Source organism: Ylistrum balloti, unplaced genomic scaffold (genome assembly GCF_031769215.1).
Source record: "Ylistrum balloti isolate Yb309-2 unplaced genomic scaffold, AGI_CSIRO_Ybal_v1 Utg370664, whole genome shotgun sequence".
In the NCBI taxonomy this organism is placed as follows: Eukaryota; Metazoa; Mollusca; class Bivalvia; order Pectinida; family Pectinidae; genus Ylistrum; species Ylistrum balloti.
In genome coordinates this window covers 203,915-226,998 of record NW_026782402.1, presented here as the reverse complement: position 1 = coordinate 226,998, position 23,084 = coordinate 203,915, and the positions used below count along the sequence as shown (strand labels likewise).

Sequence of the window (23,084 nt, the reverse complement as noted above, 5' to 3'; positions counted from 1 at the left end):
TAAATCGATACACTTGTTTGATTTGACAGACCTTTAAACATCCAGCAGGAGGCTGACTGATGATACAAGAAGAAGAAAAGTCTTATCGGCGTTGTTGAGCTGTAATTTTTGTTTTAATATTTTCAGGAACTGTATTGGACAGAGTTTTGCTATGCACGAGATGAAGACGATCCTTGCAAGGATACTTCGAAGGTGAGGAAATTCATTCAACTTCATGCCTTTTTGTGGCCTGTTGATATTTTTGTGAAAATATTAGGTACCTGATACAGCTATAAAGACTTGAACCTTGGTTAGAAGTTATTTTTAAATACAGCCAAACTTGCTTTGTTAAATACCAGTTATTACATGCCACCTTATACAAAGGTCACCTGTAAATAAAGGTCACGTTTTGGTTCCCTGTTTGATACAATTCATATTAATTTAGTTGCTCCATGAGTGACCTTTACAGACAGTTATGACTGTAACTTGTACGTGAATAATATGTAATAATTCCGTACGTTTTGTAATAATTATTAATAAACTTCTAATTGAAAGATAGAAACGAATGGATAATAAATCTAGCTTATTCTAATAATTATCAAATTTAAGCATTCCTTGTAAAAGAATGATTTCATTAGCGCAATGCATGCCATATTTTATAGACTTAGAAAATATATATAAAAAAAATCACAATATTCAATTTGTAACATTTTTTTTATATATCATGCCTGTAAGTTGACGAATGTACAAATGTTCTGAATATATCATCTGTAGGATCTTGAAATAATATTTGCGATGCTTACTGAACGATCCAACCAGTTGTGTACATACTATACCTGGTAAACATATCCTTTCGATTGTTTGTGTCACACATAGGTCATTTAACTTATGTATGTTAAATGGATTATAGAAATGCAGAAACATTCATGTACAAAACTTGAAATAATAACAGTTTACAAAACTCACTGACCATTGCATCTACCAATTTAGATTCGATCTTGATTTCTCCGTTCCAACCTAGGATTCAAAATTTCATATCGCAGAGAAGTCTTCGAAAGACAAAACAACTGTATGATGCAGATAATAGTCATTATCGGCTCTGCTGTGTCGGATTCTTAATTTGTTTAGAAAGGTGCTATTCACTTACGTGTTTAATTTACTATCGTCTTAAGGCCTTGATTCATTTTCGCGAGTGTTAAAGATACAACGTGGATGATGTATCATTATCGAATTAAGTCACACTATAATTTCATGATTGTTGACTCCTTCATCCTTAGAAGTACACACCAGTCTATCCTGTATGCCACGTTAAACTTTCTTTTAGCATCTCCGTCATATTCATTTTAGATAATTTTCTATATTCATTTTTTCTGCGAGAAGTTATCGTTATTTTTTCGTTGATATTCAGTACTATTGATCTTTTATGGAGCTGATGTTTCGCTAGTGTCTCTGTCATAATTCATTGACGAGAATCTAGTTTCAGGTAAGTCTGTTTCCCATTGACGCATTACTATCATTTAGCACAATAGAAGTATTACATTTAATGCCCGCGAATACAGCGAAAATAGCCGTGCGCATTGATATTATTGTTATGTAGTGTATACCTGGAAATATTGGTTTTACCGATACTGGGGTGACGTCATTGCCTGAAACGTGTATGCTTAAACATATTTTTGAAGTGACATTAGTACCATTTCCTATTACTTGTTAATGAGACAACACAAATCACTCGATGTAAATGAAATACATCTTTTTGATTTTGACTATGGATCAGGGGGTTTTAGAATTTAAGATTTTATTTAAACAACCCTTATTTCAGGACATGTACTGCCGAGTTTTTTCTATTGCATGGGCGTAGATAAGAAAGAAAATGTATGTAAATAACAAAGTATACCAACATCGAGTCAGTCTATGTTAAGACGTCTTGGCGCGAGCCTCTGTAGGTAATGTCTGTAAAATACTATAATCTTTGTCGTCTTCTCGGCATGGAAGGAACAGATGATATACACTCTCTATGTTCAACAGAAATTTATTTGTCTCTTTTTCAAGAGTGTATGAAACCTTATACAAAATCAAAGCCTTTTCTCCCGGTATAAATACTTCTGCTGATGGACCTTTGGTCAATGAAAAGGTCATGGGCACTTATGTTTTATCCGCGTACTTTTCTTAAGTTACGGAAGTAGGTACTATAAAACCAACACTAACATCATCAGATAGCAGCGTTTATCGACTCATTCGCTCTGGTCCGTACACGGTGAGTTATAGGTCCCTCCTCGTAGTCAGATTTACCCTTTGGTCTGGCGGCGATGCCCTTGATAAATGGACGAGAGTTTGTTGTCAAACTTTACACAACATTAGTAGCTGGTCCTCTCAGACTCCTCAGGAATTTGTGAAATGGTTGTTTATAATCCGTTGATGATGATGCTGGAGCCAAGCGTCTGTACTAAGACAGAGGCGGAGACCGATTTGGGCCCCGGGAAGCCACATATATCACAATGATAGAGGGGAACAAGGATTTAGATACACATGATATTTTCTAGTTTTATTGTTTTTAAATCCCTCGATTACAGTAAGAAAACGTTTTTAGTCTCGTGTTTCTCACGTAGAATGGACCCGGCTTTGTTTTTATAGTAAAGAAATCTTTCTTTAGTGTTTATCTATCAAATACCATCAGGACTTAACATTGTTACAACTGCAGTCTCCTTAAATCTATGTTTGGAGTACTTATGTTTTACAATATTCGCTATTCCAAAAATCCTCCTTTGAAAGACAGCAACAGCGTTAACGTCAATCTTCATCATCTTCAGCAGATGCTGATTTTTAATTGATGGTACCGAGGTTGCATTCTGATCTACGATCTCTTCATGTTTTTTAAGAAAATATCTTGAATTTGTAATATATTTATGTAATTATCTACAGCATCGAATTGAAAAAAACGGCGTTGTTCTGTTGTTAAATCTGTCGCATTGACAAAGAAAAACCCAACAAAAAGGGATTTTTTCTACTTGATGTTATAAGCCTACTTTAGTTATAAGATATGTGTATGTTTATTCTCCTCTGTATTGCCAGCCTTACTTTTGATATATTCCACAACACGCTTTTTTCCTGCTTTTGAGTAATTGAAAATCGAAATTGATCAACCTAAACATTTTGAACATCATTCTATCATGTTGTCTGCGTTTTTTGTGGTTGGCATCGCTCTAAACATATAAACATTTTAATAAGATATCTAATGTTGCAAGGACGTTCAACTTTGAACAAGACAAAGCGAAATAATATATTTTTTATATATTTCCTGCTTTGGTATGACGACTGATTCATCACGTACGTTTATTGTATAGTGCAAAAGACGGGTGCTTCCTATGATTTGCAAACTGCCAAATCCGGGTATTCTCTTTGCTTAACTAAGAGTAATGTTATTTAGTAAGTAAGGTAATTAGCTTAGTAGGGACAGTGAAGATACAGTGAATACCATTTATCACCCATTATGTAACTTTCTACTGTATATAACAATAAGTTGATGTCAAATATACTTTCCAGGGTTTAATTATCTTGTAAACACGGACCGATGACGTCTACTTAACATTCATGGATTTTTTTCCCTGTTAAAGATAATTAAATTTCAATCTGCCGAGCATGTTTCCTAGTCTGCCAAAGATAAATATATGCCCTTTCGAACTATTTTCATAATTGAACATTAGTCAATACGAATTTCAAATAACGGTTCGTTTAAAATTCGATTGTCGTAAACTTAGACTGAGTCATTGATTTTATTAATGTCTCCAACTAAGCTGGGGTAAGTACAAGTATTAATAGCATATGTATGTGGAAAAAACGTATTGTTGTCAATTGAGAAAAAAATTAATCCAAAATATAAATAAGTTCTCATTTCTTTATGTAGACTTGTCTGAAAAAAAACTTTTATTATATATACGGTTTCACCCACTCCCTTACCCGAATTTATAAAAAGGAAATATTGGTACCTGCATGAGTTCATATATGACTTGCACAAATTGGCAAACTTGGATGTAACGTATATTATAGGGATGGTAGGGTGGAGTTGTGGTAAAGAACTCGCATTTTATCGAGGCACCCGGATTCGGTTACCCGATCGAACGTGAACAGGTATAGGGTGACCGGCCCCTAGATGCTCCAGTTTCCTTCCTTAGTAAGACCCTTCGCACGTTTTAATCCGGGCTTACTAGAATGATTACGTACTATTATAAACTTTGCTTCACAGTGGTTGTAAAATAAAGTTTATATCTCATATAATATTTATAGTTTAAATACAGTATAATAAAGTTGCATTTTTAGATACAGAAACTAGCGTCAACTATGCAATCACTTATAATGTTCGAAGTTTAAACATACTAGCGTCCACTATGCAAACTCTGATATCCCGTTAACAGTATTAAAGGACTAGTATTGAGCAAGCGTTAAGATTTTCGACTTTGGTCAATTTGGATAGCATTCAACTGTAAAGAATATTAATTAATTAAAATAAAAGTTGTGATGTGTAATTGTCACAAAGTAGTCAAGGCAAAGTTTATGTGTGATTGTTTAAGTATCCATTTTGAATGGGAAAAAGAAGGTTATTGTTAAACTCTCATTCATTGTGTATTCGAATAGTGTAAAGAGTGTTTTGTTGTTGACCAAGCACTGTGAAAATACAGTGCAAGTATCCATAGCATACCCCGAAATAAATGCTACGTTTGACAAATGTTCATATATCTGTTCAGATCTAAAAAATAAATACATAAAGATAAGAAGAAGAGGAAGACAACAAATCGAGGAAGGCATTGAAAAAATAGTCCTTGAGAATTCTCTCTGTGCTACATTCTTCCTCAGTTTTTGTAAGAGAATCTTCGAAAATAACTTCTCGATGATGCCTCCATCAGTAACACGCAGGCTGCTGACTATGGGATGTGTTTATTCGTAATTCATTCCAAGCACGTAGTTGACAGTTGTGATGAAGAATAATCGCTGCTACTTGTACCGTTACAACACTTTCAAGTGTTCAACATGAAAACGGCAATAGAAAAGTGGGTAAAACACGGAATTGTCAGGGACTAGGGCGAAGTGAGAACATATGGGCTACAAGGAGAGCAGCGCCACTTGAGTCTCTGGGGTCGAGTTGAAGGCTTTCTGAACATTGTTCACCTGAATATGTCCAGGCTGAGGAATGTGTTATGGGGAGTGATATTTATGTATAGGCAAGATTGCTGCCCTTCACCATATGACGTCGTTTGATAGTCTGCACTGATGTAACATAGGCATGCAGGTACGGTCATTTCTCGCCAAACCTAATATTATGGCGGTACACGATTTACTTGGCGTTAGGCAATTTGACTAAGGGCGTGGGGCGAGGGTCATGGCTAAATATTATGGAGACGAGGGGAAACTATTAACAACAGTAGCTTGTGTAGTTGAAAACGTTGTGTTTTTTCGTTTACAGACGGCAAAAAAGTATATTGGGGCTGCATGAGGTTATATATAAATTATGTGTTTGCTAATGTCATGGTCGTTTTACTACTTCATGAAATTGGATAAGTTATCCAGATGTGTTTCTTCGTCCCAAATTGTTCAGTGTTACTACAAATCTGCTCTAGTTTCCTTTTAGATATCAATTACAGTCTTATTTGGTGGAGTCGATCCACCCAGAAAGTTCCATGGGTCTCCATCACATTTGATTAACCGTCCTTAAATGTCTGTCGCTGTTGATAGGACGTTAAAAAGAAAAAAAAACTAATTTAACCCTTTGATTAAGATGTCTCGTTCTCAATGAGAGTTGATTTACTCAAACTCGACTAAGCGTCCAGGGATTGTCTTGTTCTCTATATGAGCTGATTATTAAACTCACCCATGAGGCCAGATCTTGTTTTGTTTTCAGTATGAACTGATTTAAAACTAACACAAAAGTCCAGATCTTGTCTTTTTTCAGTATGAACTGATTATTAAACTCACCCAAGAGTCAAGACCTTGTCTTGTTTCAAATAAGAACTGATTTAGTAAGAACAAATAGAAAATTTAATTCGACATGAAACAATATAATCATTACTTAAGTACAGTCTAACCTGTATTAAACGGTCACTGTCGGGGAATTATGAGAGTGGCCTTTATAGAGAGAGGTGGCCTCTTAATTGAGGAAAAACGATTGAGAGGGCATGGAAACGGCCGTTATAAGCAGGTGGCCGTCTAACTAAGGTGGCCGTTATGACAGGTTAGACTGTCTTTTCCATTTTATTGATTCTAACTTTGATTGACATGTACATATGTATTCGTTTCCACATTTTTGCTATATGAAAGAATATGTGATATTTATGTTGTGCTTCTTTTGCAAACCTCGAGAGAGAGAATTCGTCATGTTTATTATACACGAAGAGCATCGAATGAAATGAAAACTTGAAAACCCCTAGACATGTCCTTTTCAGTATTATTTGCCAATGTTGCAAATGGAAAATATTTTTCTCTGACTCAATTGTGTCAATTTGATATAATATCAATTATGAATCAAATGTTTTCTAGATATAGACTTAATGTGATGATGCAAACAAAAACATGAAAATGGCGTTTAAATCTCTACTGAGTACATGTTAGTCTCCCACGTGAAAACTTTTCTTCTTTTTTCTTTTTAGTTGATGTTAGTTTGACAATTTTTAAAGAAATATGCGGAATTAACGACAAAACATTGTATAGAATCTAGTTTAGTTTGGATTTACGCTGAGTGCTAGCTTGCAATTGGGTGGCATTGCCTCACCAGATGGGTCATGGTATTACATCTTGCTGTAGGTGTCGTACTGAGGTGGTATCTAAGTTATGTTGGATAATTGTGCATGCTGTCCGTCTAGATGACGGTCCAACTATAATGGAAAGGCAGAAATCTGACGCCACATGATGTACTGTTGTAATGTATATCGAATAGCCATATGGTTATGGGTATGTAATGTCATATTAGCAACGGTATGTTGTATCACATTAGAAATGCCTTCTTTTTTGTGAACTTTTGTGAATGTATTGTACATTACTAGAGCTGATAGATAAGAAATGAGCCTCATACTTAAGGATTGGACTTTTGAATCACTGCTCTTTCAGAGATTTTGTCCATTTTGCAAAAGTCACTTGCCTTGTTTTCTTTAGAATGCTACCTTTTTCGGCATAAACTGAGCAAATGGCACCAGTCTTAGGGTACACAACCTTAAATAGCCAGGGAATAGTAGGGCTGGAAAAGGACATCCCTGCTGAACATCTTCAATACAAGGCTCACAAATGATAACTCAGTCCTCATACAAGCGGATTCTGTATTACTTTACCAGTACAAATGGGTGTGATGGGATTCATTATAATATTCGGAGTTCGTTAAGACTAAGTGTTAGGAAGACTTTTTAAAGTAACACGTGTCTTATCTATGGTTACTTTGTACATGTTAAATACCATAGTGACGTTTGAGAACGACACTTTAATTTACACATGTATAGAATGTAAAAAATTCTTACCTAGAAATATTAAAAATACTGAATTCCGATAATTCTTTCACTTTTAATTGCGAAAATATATTCAAGTGACAATTAAAAATCAAAACAAAGCAGATAAAATAAACCGAAAACCCCACTTATACAAAAACAAAAAAACATGTGCCCATTATTGAAATGAAAATAGAGAAAGGAACATTTCATGGCTTACCATTTAATGTCAAGTCACTTGATTATCACCAGATACTGACGTACCGAAATCGAATAAGTTCATTTACTGCATGCATTACATTCTGTTTTGCAGAGTAAAATAAAACCTGTGTTTTAATCTCTCTACACTTATTTCTTATTCATAATTATTGATTATATTGGAAAATTCCTCCAGTTCATATCGTTTTGTAATTTATCATATAGCGCGACCTCTTGTCGTTAGATGGACTAATATTTAACTGTAAACGTGTACACGAGTTATATGATATGTATGTTAAAATCCTTATTATAATAATGATAATTAAAGAGCAATTACTCGCTTACAAATATAAGGACATCTTTTGATGGTGATATGCTGTTTGTGTTTTACAGATTTGATTTGGAGCTCGATCCAAATCACAAGGTTGAAAAGAAGGAAGCACCAGTGATGAAATCCCAAACTGGAATCAGGATGAAAGCCACGCCGAGACAGCGTGCAGCATAATATTTTGTGTTGATGACATACCTGGTAGTGCTGGTCAGTGGCCGCACACCTTCTAATCACTTGGGAACATGGTAGACACTACTTTTCCGAGAATAGACCGCAAATCAACACTCTAGGAATTAATGCGGTATTTGTAAACAAACATCTTCACGGGGAACACATGTTGTAATGTGTGTGTATGGTGTCCGTGCGAAATATACAAATTGAAGTATACATGTGTTATAATTGACGTTGTCATAACAAATGTCTATGTATATCTAATTATTTCGAAAACAAAATAATGATCTTCCTGGGTATTTTGAATAAAGCGGTACTTCATAGATCCAAGCCAAACGAATATCTATACTTACATCAGTTAATGGTAACTAAAAATTCTAGTCATTTATCATTAATTACACTGTATTCAGCTAAAACTGTCTGTATCTATACATAATTTACTGTATGATGTAATTAGCATTAAGAATTTACTTTAATTTGTATAGAACGTAATTTACGAATACGTTCCTTATTAATTTTTGTTTCTTTTTTGTTTGTAATGTATTCTTGTGTTATCTTGCCTTTCATTTTTAAAGTAAAAAATTCTTTATTTCTCAATCGTATTTTCAGTACTGCTGATAGGTCAGTAAGGTTGTCAATGAATAGATCAGCCAGTTATTGTGAAATCGGGTTTGTATTTTTTTTATTTATATATACTTGTATCTGCTCCCTGATGTAGTGACTCAGAATCAAAATATATAAAAGAATTTCTTATAGACAATCATATTCCGATATTAATCTATTGAAAATATAGTTTATTCCATAGCCTATGTTGGCTGGTTGACATATTCAGGAAGAGAGGCCTTATACTCATTTACATTTAGATAATATGATGAAGACGTTAAACATTTGAATAATTGTAATATTTTCTCTCTTGATATGTAATAAATTTATATATCCTCAAACCGTTTCTTGAATTCTTTTTTAACAAAGAAAATAAAGAAAAATACTGATTATCTTAAATGGGAAACTATAAGATGTTTGAATGGTCACATGTCCAAACTTTGTCAGACGTGGCATTACGTATGTATTGTTGATTACTACATATAAAAGGAAATCTGTTCTAGCAATTTTACAAGGCGACATACTTCTGCTGTGCAAATGCTTTATAGGAATAATATTTTATTTCATAAAAAAAATCCCTTTTAATATCTTTACGTTTTTATACACGTTGATGGTTGCTGTTGTGAATATATTATTAAAATATGCACGAAGAATCACGTTTTAAAGTCCATACTACAAATTTACTGCAATTTCGTTGGAAGATGTGACATATTTTTTTGCATTCTTAAAAGTATGCTTCACAGGGTTGGAATGTCGCATTCTATATTTCATTTACACAGTTTCTTTTATAAATGCTACTGTATGGTAAATTTGAGGAGTTATTCTTCGAAACTTTCATATAGATTGAATTGAAGTCGGGGACAAATCTAGTTAACTGTTGCATGTTCTCCGTTTCATTACGGAGTGTAAAGTTATGGAAAACACCTTTTCACTAGCTTCACAAGCCAAAACGTCGATAAGGCTTTTTCGTTTTTGTTTTTTTCTTTAGCGTCTTCCCACCATAATTTTATTTCTGAGTAAGCCGAACGCATAATTGTAGATCGTCACATCAGTTTAGGAAATAATCAAAATCAAATATGAAGGTATTTAAAAACATACTGCATGAATGTTGATATATTTCAGATTTGACAATTTAAGTAGTTGCGATGTCATATTATTACAGAAAAGTCTTTTTCGGTTTTAATGAGGTTATTTTTTTAAATGTATGTTGATTATCTCTTAACTCTTCTCTTAACTGCTGGGGGTCGTCACATTGTGTGCACTGGATTAACGACTTTGAGACTCTCGGGTTGTTTATTGTTATAATTACACACATCTGGTCAGGTTATCTAAAGCACAAGCTATCACAGGCATTATTACAATACATTACTTTACATTAACTTAGACTTGTTTTAGTGAGAGTTGCAACCAAAATGTGATTATGCATGTCATAAAATCAGATAGTGTCCTAGCGTTATTAAAGCTTCCAGAAATTTATCGCCCATTAAAACAAGATAAATGACAATTTGCATCATGAACGATATCAGAACGGTCATACCCTATAGCCGGCTAATAATACGGAAATTATCTTCGTATGAAAAGATAGTTTTAGGTAATTCCTATCAATTTGCTCAAAGTTAGACGATAGTGTTCGCCGTGCGTCCCATGGGGAACAATTACAACACGAACTTGTCGACGGTTGTAATGTGGATGTGTAAGCGGCAGTTAAGAAGAAATAACGTGTTCTCGCTCATGTTTTACACACACTTACATATACTAGCCGTCAGATTGTATTAAAGGATAAAGGATATATAATGTACACACGTTCTGTAGTCAGATTTTAGGGCATTTTGATCGCCCCACGGATGTAGGGGATAAGAGAGGCACGGGTAAGCAACCCTATGTAAACTCTGTATTGCCACCTTGGTATATAGTTTTTGAAGTTGTCTGAACCAATCTTTGGTGGCGTTAGACACAAATGTTTTTGACGAGCACATGTTGTGCCCGTGAATTACCTGTCCTTTCACACTTAAGTTGAGTTTGATCAGAACCATATTTATTTGTAGTATAAAGCTCATTGAAGTCGTATCTACTATCGGCACCTACTTGGAGTAGACTGCGGTAGACTTGCACAGGTTTTTTCTATACCAGTCACATTAAACAAGTAATATAACTCAACACAGGAAGACTCAGCAACATGTATAGGGGGCATGAAAAGAACCTGATTTGTAGGTCTATGTATGACGAAGAACCAAAACACTTACAAAATGTTTCAATAAAGCCGCTTGGTTTAATATACATATCTTACGTACATAGCATTGTATTGATAAGTTTTATATCTACATTTGCTTACGATTTGCACTTGTTTATATTTATTTTGTTGCGCTGACGTCACAATTGTTTTGATGTTACAAATTGGATCCTAGTATATCTTGATAGCGCAACTTCAAAAGCCCTGTTTTTTTTGTTTTTTTTTTTTGGGGGGGGGGAGGGGAGGGGGGTCTTTTTTTATGATATATTATTCGTTCTAGACTTCTTCAATTTTAACAAACTGTACATTGCCAATATTAACTTATGAACGTTTATATATCTCTGGGACTTTTTTGTGCAACATTTGGATCTATAAAATTAATTGCCTATGGATTTAACTTAAATTCAAGCATTTCTTTGCTGATTACTTTGGTGTGTAAATTGCAGCTTGAATTCTCAATAATCAGTTACATCCTTAGGTTATTGCTACCGCTGGTATGTTGTATGTTTTGAAAGTCATACGATCGTCATCCATTTACATTGTTACAGACATACATCTGTATTTCTATGTAAGATGAGTTCGTTCTGCCCCGGTCTTTACGCGGATGTTGCGGTTAGGTCGCACTACCCACATCTTTGTAAAAAAAAAATAAAAATGTCATTGTTGGAACAATGGATATGTAGACCGTATTATCTCGTCAAACTTCAAAGGCTTGTACGAAATACCTTAGTTACATACCGAGACGGGGAGAGGATTTATTTCCTCAACATGAATTGTAGCTTTCTGTCACGTTGTATAAACATAACCGCATAAATTTCGTAACATTGATGTATATTTTCAGATCTTATGTAAAATATATTAGGAAAAAAGAATATTTTCTTTCAAAGAAAGGGTTATCTCCCTTCCGCTGTAAATTATAACTAAAACGAGAATTGAAATTCAAAACTAGGATGAGAATTAAATATATTATTAAATTAGTTGTTAACTAAATATGTGTTAAAATGTGTGGCCCGAGCAGAGAGATGCTGTACACGTGCAGGTACAGGCCAGTATGGGTGGCCTAGCCGGATGACGTACAATGATCACTCATGACGGTACGCCACAGGGGTGTAATTTGTGGTGTAAGCCCATGCTATCTCTTCTCCCGTATTCATTTACACACAAAAAATGTCTATACACACAAAGTTTAGGTCTAGGTGGCTTTCTTTCATGACATGACATCCGAATTTAAAAACTATAAAACAAAATAAAAATCCTCTATTTTTTCTTAGTTGTATTAGAAGGTTTGGTTTGTATTTCTTGGCACGTCGCAACACAGGGAAATATGTAAAATAGATGCATAAGAAACCTGTTGTCATCAAAATTCCTCCGATATACGGTGAGAAATGATAACACAGACTTCGTGGATAACCATTTGTGTGGCTGTAACTTGAAACCAGCAGCATTGAATTTATTTTTTGATTTATTAACGTAAATATTTACCGCAAGCTATGAACAGATTTGATGTCGAAAGTTATCATTTCTGTAGTATCCACTTCATTGTTAATGTGTTGATATTAAATGATGATTTAAATTCGAGAAGTTGAAGCAGTTAAGTGTTATAGAAATAATGATCGACGTGTTATTTGTTCTCCTATCATAACATAACGATTTTCAAGTTTTGTAAGGGAGGCATACAACAGGAGAGAGAGAGAGAGAGAGAGAGAGAGAGAGAGAGAGAGAGAGAGAGAGAGAGAGAGAGAGAGAGAGAGTAAAATATAAATAAACGCATGAACTCATGATGTGGAAAAAAGTTGTCTCATCGAAAACAACCGCTATGCGAATCTAACCTGAAAATGTCACATATTTATGTTCAAGAGAGAACAAGAAAATTGACAGCGGAACTGCAAGCCTCCCCTACGTAAGTTATACTATAAATGCACACGTTTCAATGCAGATTACTGGTGTTTACACAGAAAGGGTGAATCGACACTTAAGTAAGACGTTGTCGTTCCAGATGAAAGGACCTGTATTCTATTATCTACCCTCTAAATCTTACAACTGGACTTAATTGTTAGATCAGTAATCAGAGGGATTAACGTTCGTGAAATGCTCCAGAGATTCTCAAAATCGCTTTATTTTACACTGCGATGAAATCTAGTGATCTTTACTTCTACCACCCATGAAATCATAACAAACGACGTATTTCAAAATTCATTCTAGAAATTTTTTTTTTATTTTATGGGAATTACATTTACTTAAAAATGTTTCTAAGCGATATACGAGTATCCTTCTGACACGGAAGTCTAATTCTCCTCACATAGTCCCTAAAACCATTTATTTTATGCATATTTTGTCCACTTTCACTCGATTTCGTGTTAAAATTTTGAATGGATGTTTTATATTGTGTACACCTTATTCGTTACATATTTGAAAATGTTACAATTGAAATACATCTTTGAATGTAACAAGTTCACTTTCATTCATGTATTGAATAAGATATGTTTCTAGATTAGAGAGTCGTCAGCTATGTTTTTTAGAGTTAATTTACGGCGGTTACTCCATCTGCATACCACATCAGCATTCGTATGAACAATTGCACTGGCGCAGAACATGATTTCATTGAACATAAAAAAACTAAATATTTATAAAAATAAATGGATGACTGTACACCCTTGCTTGCAATCGCAAATGGTTTGCATATCCTAACATCTTACCTAGTTAACAATACGTTTGGCCTTTAGCATCACTGATGAGTTAGAAGTAGGTCAATTCCTTATTTGGCTATGCTGTATATATAAGTAACTGTGTGTTGAAAGGTGATAATCCGATGTGTTTATCGTGTACATTTCTTTAAAATCATAGGTCACTGGGTTCAAATAACATTAATGCTGATGTTTCAAATATATAAGTCAATTTTCACCTCTATTGTACAAATTACAGGTCGTCGTTACTTATACAAAGAGGAAGGAAATGCTATGCATCCGTATTAACCTTCATTGAATTTAGCTTCATGTTTGAACACATAATACTGTCGTAACACACACATTTAGATATACTGATATACTATTTATATGTAATAAATCATATGAAGAAAAAAATTAATCTTACATTGTTGTATCTATATATTCATATATATCATTATCCTGTGACATAAATCATAATTTTAATTATGAATTATATGACACACAGTAATAAATCATCTTTAATATGTCGTGTAAACTAAATGAGGGAGGGTACACTCAATTTCCTTCTCCAACCTTTTCCTAGTTAGATACTCGGGTTGTTTGATATCTTTATACAGAAACACTACATCGTAAGATGGCTATCTGGCGCCATATATCATTTTTATTTCTTGTTTTTTTTCCCGTCAGGTATCAGATGAACCACGTGGTAGGAAATCAGCACCCGGTAGATATAACCGGGTATGTCTGATCGCGATACCCCAGTACCCGTCGTATGAAGGCCATCGCTATTCTCTATTGGGTATCAGATGACACGTTCAGTCTCCGTGTCATACCCTTGGTGTCATCACGTCCGAGTCCTTAATGATTTATATCTAGACATTGGTAATAAATATCATATGCACAATAATGAAATAACAACGTTTGTATAGGTAGGACTGGTTCAAAGTGAGTTTAACCAACATTAATTCATATAAATGAAAATAACACGTGTAAATAGAAGTCTCTCACTGATGAACACAGTATCTTCCCTTCTGTTAGAAAATAATGGTACGAAACGGTAACATGTCTGTGTATTGCAGCAGAATATAAACATATTCATTTACATATTTTAAACCACTAAATTTTATCCAAGCAAAATTAAGATTTTTTATTTCTTCTCTACTCATTCATTTCAAATGAGCTTTGCATGTCTGTAAATTGTTTATGCTGAATATGTTAAATAATGACGAAAATCAGATCGTGTCGTGTTTGTTTTGTTTAAGACGCTAAACCTTCCGGAACCCCTGATATTTTTCTCCTTGTTTCTTTTGTTAATCTTTCCTTTGTTCATATTTTGTCCTAGTCCCATCGAATTCATGTTTTGAATTAAGATTCTGTTTATATGTTGGATGTTCTTTGTAGATATCGTTATGATATCCAAAATCCAGAAATTCAGTTGGAATGAACATGAATTCTGCATATTCAATGACGGATCTCGCACCTGACGGAGCAGATAATCACGACCAGGAAACACCACTGCTGAATTATCCATGTGGCTGAGACTGTTGTTTTTCATGTCCTGTGTTTTAATGTGTTTTCTTGTGTTTTGACATTTTTCTGTTGCTATGTCTACCTTCCGTTTCCTTTACTATTCGTGTCTCCTCGCTTCCTGTTGATGTCTTCCCCTGTGTTTTGGTATCTCATCTGTTACTGTTACTACATTCCTTTTACTATTCGTGTCTCCTCGCTTCCTGTTGATGTCTTGCCCTATGTTTTGGTATCTCATCTGTTACTGTTGTTGCTACATTCTCTTTACTATTCGTGTCTCCTCGCTTCCTGTTGATGTCTTGCCCTATGTTTTGGTATCTCATCTCTTACTGTTGCTACATTCCCTTTACTATTCGTGTCTCCTCGCTTCCTGTTGATGTCTTGCCCTATGTTTTGGTATCTCATCTGTTACTGTTGTTGCTACATTCTCTTTACTATTCGTGTCTCCTCGCTTCCTGTTGATGTCTTGCCCTATGTTTTGGTATCTCATCTCTTACTGTTGCTACATTCCCTTTACTATTCGTGTCTCCTCGCTTCCTGTTGATGTCTTGCCCTATGTTTTGGTATCTCATCTGTTACTGTTGTTGCTACATTCCCTTTACTATTCGTGTCTCCTCGCTTCCTGTTGTTGTCTTCCCCTGTGTTTCGGTATTTGATTTTATCGCAGTGAATTGAAAATATAAACTTTACGAAAACACAAACACTACCTTAGTTTACTTTTTATCTTCCGTGTGTTCACAGGAAGACCACTGCTATATTAAAAGCGGAAAGGAGAAAAAAAACGGCATATACAGAGTTGTCCCTTCCAACGCTACATCCGACTGTAATCCCTATTTAAGAATACATGCGATCTCTAATTATTTGCTGACAGGGGCCTCTTTTTATGTACAGTGTTCTTTTGTTCGCTATTCGTGTTATTCTGACAATCTTCCAAGGAAAGTAAGTTGTCTGAGACGAAATACTTGCGAAAACGAACAAAAAAAAAAAGCAAACAAACAGAAGACAAATTAGTTCAAGGACGAAATCGTTTGCGTATCATAATCGGAAGTAAAATCTCAAACCTTTGCTAGTATCTTAGTTTCATACTGTTCAATGTTACAGAAGCACGTGCATTTGCAATTATTAGCATATTATGGTAATAAACAATATTAACCATGGGAGTACCCGAAGTAATTTGGTGCATATCTACTTGTGCCTCGGCGTTGATAGCTACGCACTGTGTTCTGTTTTTGCGGGGATAGGCCGTCAACTATTTTAAGCGAGTGTTAAGACAATAACTGCATTGATGGTGATCTTAACTAGTATCATTACTGGTATAATGTTACACATTAATTGTTCTGTCCTAGGTCTTGTTGACAACTTATCAGATGACCTTGAAACTCCTCTCAATAAATCTTGACATTGTCACCTGTCCAGGTGAAATTTCATCAATGGTGGTTCTGTTTGAAAGTCACATCCAGTGACCGGATTCTGCCATCCCCAATGCAGCGTGTTTCGTTTGTTATCATACAATGATACGTCAGTTGGGACTTAGATGTAATTTATGCTATTTTTTATCAGAGATTTATGACATAAAAAAAAGCAGAAGAGATCTAATAGAAACTAAATGGACAAAGAGTTATGCACCTTAATGTTGGGCGTATGTCAGACATTTCAACGTCGATATATCGCTACTATCATGCATTTCATAAGACAGGGATTTATATATACATACACACACACACATATATATATATATAATAAATAATTTAATGAATTGGCTGTTGTTTATATTTTGGTATATTGGTAAGTCTTGTAGCGGACCGTTCCACATCGAACTTTTAAAAGTTTTCACAAGACATGGAACAACGCCTTGAAATGAAAATGATGCAATATATACCACATGTATGAGCGAACCTGTGAATAACATAATAAAATGTACTTTGTAGTGTTTCCAAAGGGGAATAGGTGAACCAAGTTGAACAGGTGAGAAGTTTCATAAACCCCTTGACCAATTTGATAAAAGATGGTTGATAAACTTTAGAACACGCCAGTTAATTTCTGGACCGACGGCACTGTTCATAAGCTTTCAGGCGTAGAATACAAATGTAAGCGAAACATTGGGGTCTAAGCGTTCCAATTAGTAAAAAAAATAGATTATATCATAGTTACATGTACAAGCTGTATGATAGGTTTAGATGTGATATAAGTATTATGTATGTACTTAGAATATTTATACTGTAAAAGTCATTTCAGTCAAAGGTTCAAATTTTCACGACTTTACAAAAAGCTTAAAGGATGAACCTTTCACGAAATATCGAATTCATATCCGGGGTATACTTTTTTTTCATGTTGCTGTCTTCAACAAAGACGAAAACAACATATTTTACTGTCATTCATAAATTATATCTTATTTGCGCACTTTAATTTCAGGAGTTTTAATTTGATGACATAACTGTTATGAAATAAAAAGTAAGAGACGATTGTCAAAGGTTGATTATTTTTTACCTGGAGAGTAAGCAACATATCGATTTTAAACAAAGTTCGTGCAAGTGATTTACACAATTTAAGTTTCAGCAAGAAATGATCTTAGCATCACTGCCGAGTTTTAGAAGGACAAGACACCTGTATAATGCAGTTTAACGCGTAAATCGGCTCTACTTATTCTTAAGTTCGAAATTTATAATTAAAAATGTAATTCATTTGTATGTCTTTTATAGACTCTAAGACTTATTTCGATGTTGATCCATGTACTCATTCAGTATCTAAGACATGACTGCTTACACTTCTGTCCTAATGACTAACTGAGTAAATCGTATACCGGATATCACCTACAACCCAATATTTTGAAGTTATCGGTCCAACCTTTTTTCCGGGTTGACATGTTTTAGCGTGTGGTTTTAGGTCGATTTGAAGACACAATTACGCAAGAAATGAGGATTTTGAAATAGAAGCTTGATTTATATGCATATTCTGGTCCCGAATATATGCAATACCGGCGCCTTTCTCATACCGACTACATAATTGTTTCTGTAAAATTCATTAAATGTTGCTGATTTATAACTTAAAATTGAAGTGTAATAGCTCCATTCTATTGTTTATGATCTTTTGAAATAATCAATCATAGTTTTCCCTGTTTAAAACGGCATTGATTAAATTTGGAAGAAGACTCGGCTCATTGAGATTCCTGCACGATTTTGACAGTCTATACGATTCCTTATACTCGCCATGGTAACTCGAACCTATATGGTATGCCAATTTTCTAAACAAAGAACGCAAAGCAAACAAGTTTTACTGCAAATCATATTTGAAACTTTTGAAAATTTCATACATATTTAAACTACTTCATAAATTTTGAGCTAAGTAAACGATGACGTTAGCGAAATTTGAAATTGGAATTTTCTACCACGTCCAAGTTAACGTTCTCAATACCGTGAAGTATTTTGAATATGTAAATAACTCCAGTGTTCATATTGCTAACAGCTTGTGGTACTTAAGAATGACATAGGTTTGTTTTAAGAAAGACTCCAGCACAAGGTAAACAAAAATTCGTTCTAAACAAGCAGTGACGTTAGATAGTGACTGTTTTTGCAGGGACACGGTAAAAATGCGTCATATCTCATAATTAGTGTGACCGATCTGGATGTTTCCAACTGGCCTTCTGCTTTACCAAAGTGTAGATCCTTAGCACAATTGCTGACTCCTTAAAGGTCGAAAAGAAGTATAATTATTTTCATTCATAAGCAGGACGTATACAGTATCAACTGTATTTAACATTCATTGGATTGTTTTATTCGCCTTTTTTTGTTCAATCTTTAAATATCAAATAGACAAAATGTTGTACTGAAAACTTAATGTTTTCAACTGAAAAAAAAAACCGACAAAAAAACCAATTGAACCAATACGTTATGTTGGGTGCTATTCTCACGAAGTTGTATCTTTCATTTATATAAACAGAAACCAAACTGACAAATAAATCCAGTCATATTTTTCCAGTAACATATATTGCAAACAGGTGATTAATGTAGCTCGAAATATGGTCATCATGAAGTTTAATAGTATCATTTATGAAGGGCTGATGAATTACTATAGTGTCTGATTCGAATTAATGGACGTGTACCTCATATTTCTTTTACTGTTAAAACATTTCATTCTGTAGAATAATGAATGAGGGAAGCAAACTCGAGTGTGGCAACCTATGAGCAGTTTTACGACTCAATATTTTTTCATTATTCTCCTCAATTTTTTTTGTTAAAGATGTGCTGGTTTTTTTTTGTCCTGGAACTCCGCATATGGTTAAATGATCCAACTGTTGGAGCGACAGCGTGCAACCAACTTACTACAAGATTCACACCTTAACGATAATCTTTGAGGATTGAGGAGCCCGCGTTCTGATGTGTTAAGATGTGACCGGTTCCTGCGGTCCGGTGACAGCTAACTAATATCCCAATGGTGATCGGCGTAGGGTGCCAAAAAGTCTGTTACCCGATGAGAATTCTTCATCTACGTTTGCTGACTTCCTCTTCCGATGCATCATTTAGACTTCCACGTTCCGAATAATTTACTCTCATTTTGCAACTGCACGCAACGTTTTCACAGGCCACAGGGTAAAATGATACGGAAAGTCAACTCACGTGCGCGGCCGTGCATGCGTGGCATCGGCTCAGCGCTAACTGAAGGTGTTTGTTGAAGAAATGACATGGCTCATTGCAAATTAACATTTGGATAGGACAAACGCGATTCTATTTTGCTTTCTTCTCCAAACTTATTATCTGTGCTTCACCAAACATTTCCCCATATTTATTGAAGTTGAAGGAAAACATGGTCGCATCTCCCGCTGGACATGCAACGAGAATTCCATGTGTATACCGCACACGACAGCAATCTCAGGTCACGTGATACGTCATCAAACCGAGAGTTTATGATATGGCTAGGGAATCAAACCCCGTTCACAGACCATACTCGGGACGTCCTCAGTCGAATCACTCTGGATGGCGGTGGGAGTCGGACGAACTCCCGTGATCTGCTTTGATTCATACGCTTTAGATTAATTTTTCTTACAGCATAACTGATTGATAATTTTCACGTCAAACACACATAGACTTTTTCTGTTTCATTTTAACACATTTCACAGTAGGAACGCTTTAATAATTATTTGAAAGGGACACGCAGATTAATGGTGCATTTGAGAAAAGAAAAATAATTAAAAAAATGTTTTCAATTATTTTTTTATTATTATTTCTTTTCTCAAATGCACCATTTATATATAAAATAACGCAACATTTTGATTAAAAGTATTGCTATTTTTTTAGTTATCCTAGTAGCAAAAAATCCTTGTAATGATAGGTTACTACACCGATTCTCTATTACCAAGCAGTTGATGTAAAATCAGGGTGCTGCTGAATTAGTGTTATTTGAATAATTAGATATCAGATCGTGGAGTTTTTTTTTTGAAAATTGGCACATGCGCACGATCAATCTTGCAAACTCTACCCTCGGGTCCTGTCTAAATAATAAAGCTTCCGACGAAAACGAGGCCAAATGGAACTGGCACCCATGATTGTTTGTGTATTACACCAAGCAGTCCCTGTCGTTAGGACACGTGCCGAACTTTGAATTTGTGTAAAAGTGAGAAGCCTTTCCTTGTTAATCCATTAGATGGTTTATTATTAACCGGAAGAAGGTCAAACCCTACACGAACAAAACATCAAATTTGTCCTCGGGTGGAATTTCTACTTTCACGCTATAATTTTTTTTTCTTGAAAATGTGATATTGCTTTATGAAATGACGTGTTCTCTTCTTGATAATCATCCTCGTCATCGCTGTCGTCTTTAGAGGTCTGGATATCAGTTTCGTTAATCATCATACGACGTGTAGCGATAGCGCGTATAACTCTCAGTCCACACAGTAATTAGTGTTTCAGATAGCTGGTGTTCCTTTATGTGACTTTTGATTTGTATAGTAAAACAGAATGTATACATTGGTGAAAAATGAAACGTCACTGTGTGTATAATCAGATAACGCATGCAGTTACGGCTCGTCTGCTGAAAGACTGTAATAAGGGAAGTAAAATCGATTAAATGATAAATAAATAAATAATTAAATAAATAAATAAATGCAGTTACGTCAATGATATTTCTGTTATTTACAAAATAAAACATTTTTGCTGCATCATCTCCTTTATTTAACGTAAACATCTTTATAATATTTCTATTCATTTGAAGAATATGTAGATTTTAACTATATTGAATCGTTCCCATCTCCGCGCCACTTTTTTTAAGAACTTGATTCAGTTATTGCGTTTAATTCTAGATCTAATCAATATCAACTGAAATTTAAATTACAAATGTTAAAAGAGAGTGAGTTATTTATGTTTCGAGCTTTTGTCACCCTGGTACATATGCCTCGCTGAGAATGTTTTATGTTCAATTTAGCTTACTGAATTAATTGCTCATGAATATGCATGTTTGTATCAATATGCCGGCACATGTATATTATACATCACCCACATCCACCATCAACATGTACCCATCACGCGGTGGTGGTAGAATTTTAATAAGGAAAGTTTAACATAGGTATCAATTTAATACATTTAATATTAATTCAAAATGCGTTCAGCTAAATTATCACAACATGTATAGCCAATTTTAGGCCATATACATATAATTCGCACAGGCTCACTGGTTTAGTACGGTAAGTTGATGCAAGTAACTATGTCTTTCCATAATGTCTCTTGTTGTTGTCAAATTTAGGAACCCCAGCTAATAATACATTTATAAATGGAAATTTGTGTAGGAGCCTTGATAGCACGCGAGTTAAGTTATTTTATGGCAATTGAAAGCTTGGCGTTAAATTACAATTCATTATGAATTTGATATAAACGACTAGAAGATATACACGACATTTTCAATGGCATTTCTATATTAAGCTTTTTTTTTTGTATTTAAACTGATAAATAGAAAGTCATTTAAATACGTTTATGTTGTGTTTCATCCATACAATTAGTCATTAGTAACAAATGATAAGTCAGGTTTATCGATGTTTCATGTCCATGCGATATTCGGTTAAAGTATGAAATATAAAAAATAGCACCTTTAGTAAACTTTGGTAATGTTTTATGAATGGAAACTTCATTATAGTGTGATAATTACGAGAGAGAGAGAAAAAATAAACAAGTAAAAAAATACGCTCACTTACACTTGATCACACCGGATACACGCCTCGTCGTGTTGTTTAATGAGTTCACGATGCTAGTTTTAATATAACGATCCTCCCGTACAATTCAAGGCCTGCTATTTTACTAACATTTATAGCGCGGATACACAGTCATACAATTAAAAATTCCTCTAATACAGCAAAGTCTAGATTGATTGATAAATATTACAATAAAATTTCATGAATGACTGTCCTCAATTCTAAAGGTAGCCGTCCACAGCTAGCCTTCTCTGATACTATCTTATTCGATGTATTTATATATAACCGAAAATACCGACCGAGACGACAAACTGTCGACTTTTTATACAATTTCATTCAAAATAGAAAAGAACTTATAAATAATATGCATATCGCTCGTATTTCGTTTGAAGTATTGCAGTTTATTATAACGCATACAATTGTACGCTTTTTAACCACGTCATTAGAAAAAGGTGTGAAGAATGGACCGCGATTTATGAGGGGTTGATCTTTAGCTTTTCTTTTAAAAAGACCTCTGACTTACTGTGACCAACGATAAATCAAACTGAACAGGCACTTTGGGAGGTTTAGCGCAGACATATACCTATATAGAGTCAGTCGTAATTATACCTCATTTCGCGAGTCTATCTGAACTATTAAAACTGGTATCAAACATGTCCTTGTTGTCAAAAGGTATAAAAAAAACAAATTCCGAGAGTTTTGGGTGGTGTTATCAGATGAAAAATTACCTGTAAGTTTTTAAACA

At 34.6% G+C, this 23,084-nt stretch overlaps 1 protein-coding gene across 3 annotated transcripts in view; it reads left to right on the top strand.

The window, feature by feature from the left end:
• The window catches only part of LOC132557367 (cytochrome P450 4F2-like), a 43,894-nt gene extending 34,821 nt beyond the window's left edge, over nucleotides 1-9,073 (top strand). For 2 of the 3 annotated variants that reach the window (XM_060221858.1, XM_060221859.1), the window contains exons 11-12: nucleotides 127-192; nucleotides 8,031-9,073. In XM_060221858.1, coding sequence (XP_060077841.1) covers nucleotides 127-192; nucleotides 8,031-8,142 — 178 coding nt within the window. In that variant the 3' untranslated portion in view covers nucleotides 8,143-9,073. Of the gene's footprint in view, nucleotides 1-126; nucleotides 197-8,030 lie in introns of those variants that run through there. The other variant, XM_060221860.1, reaches the window with a different exon arrangement.
• Nucleotides 9,074-23,084: the final 14,011 nt, after the last annotated feature.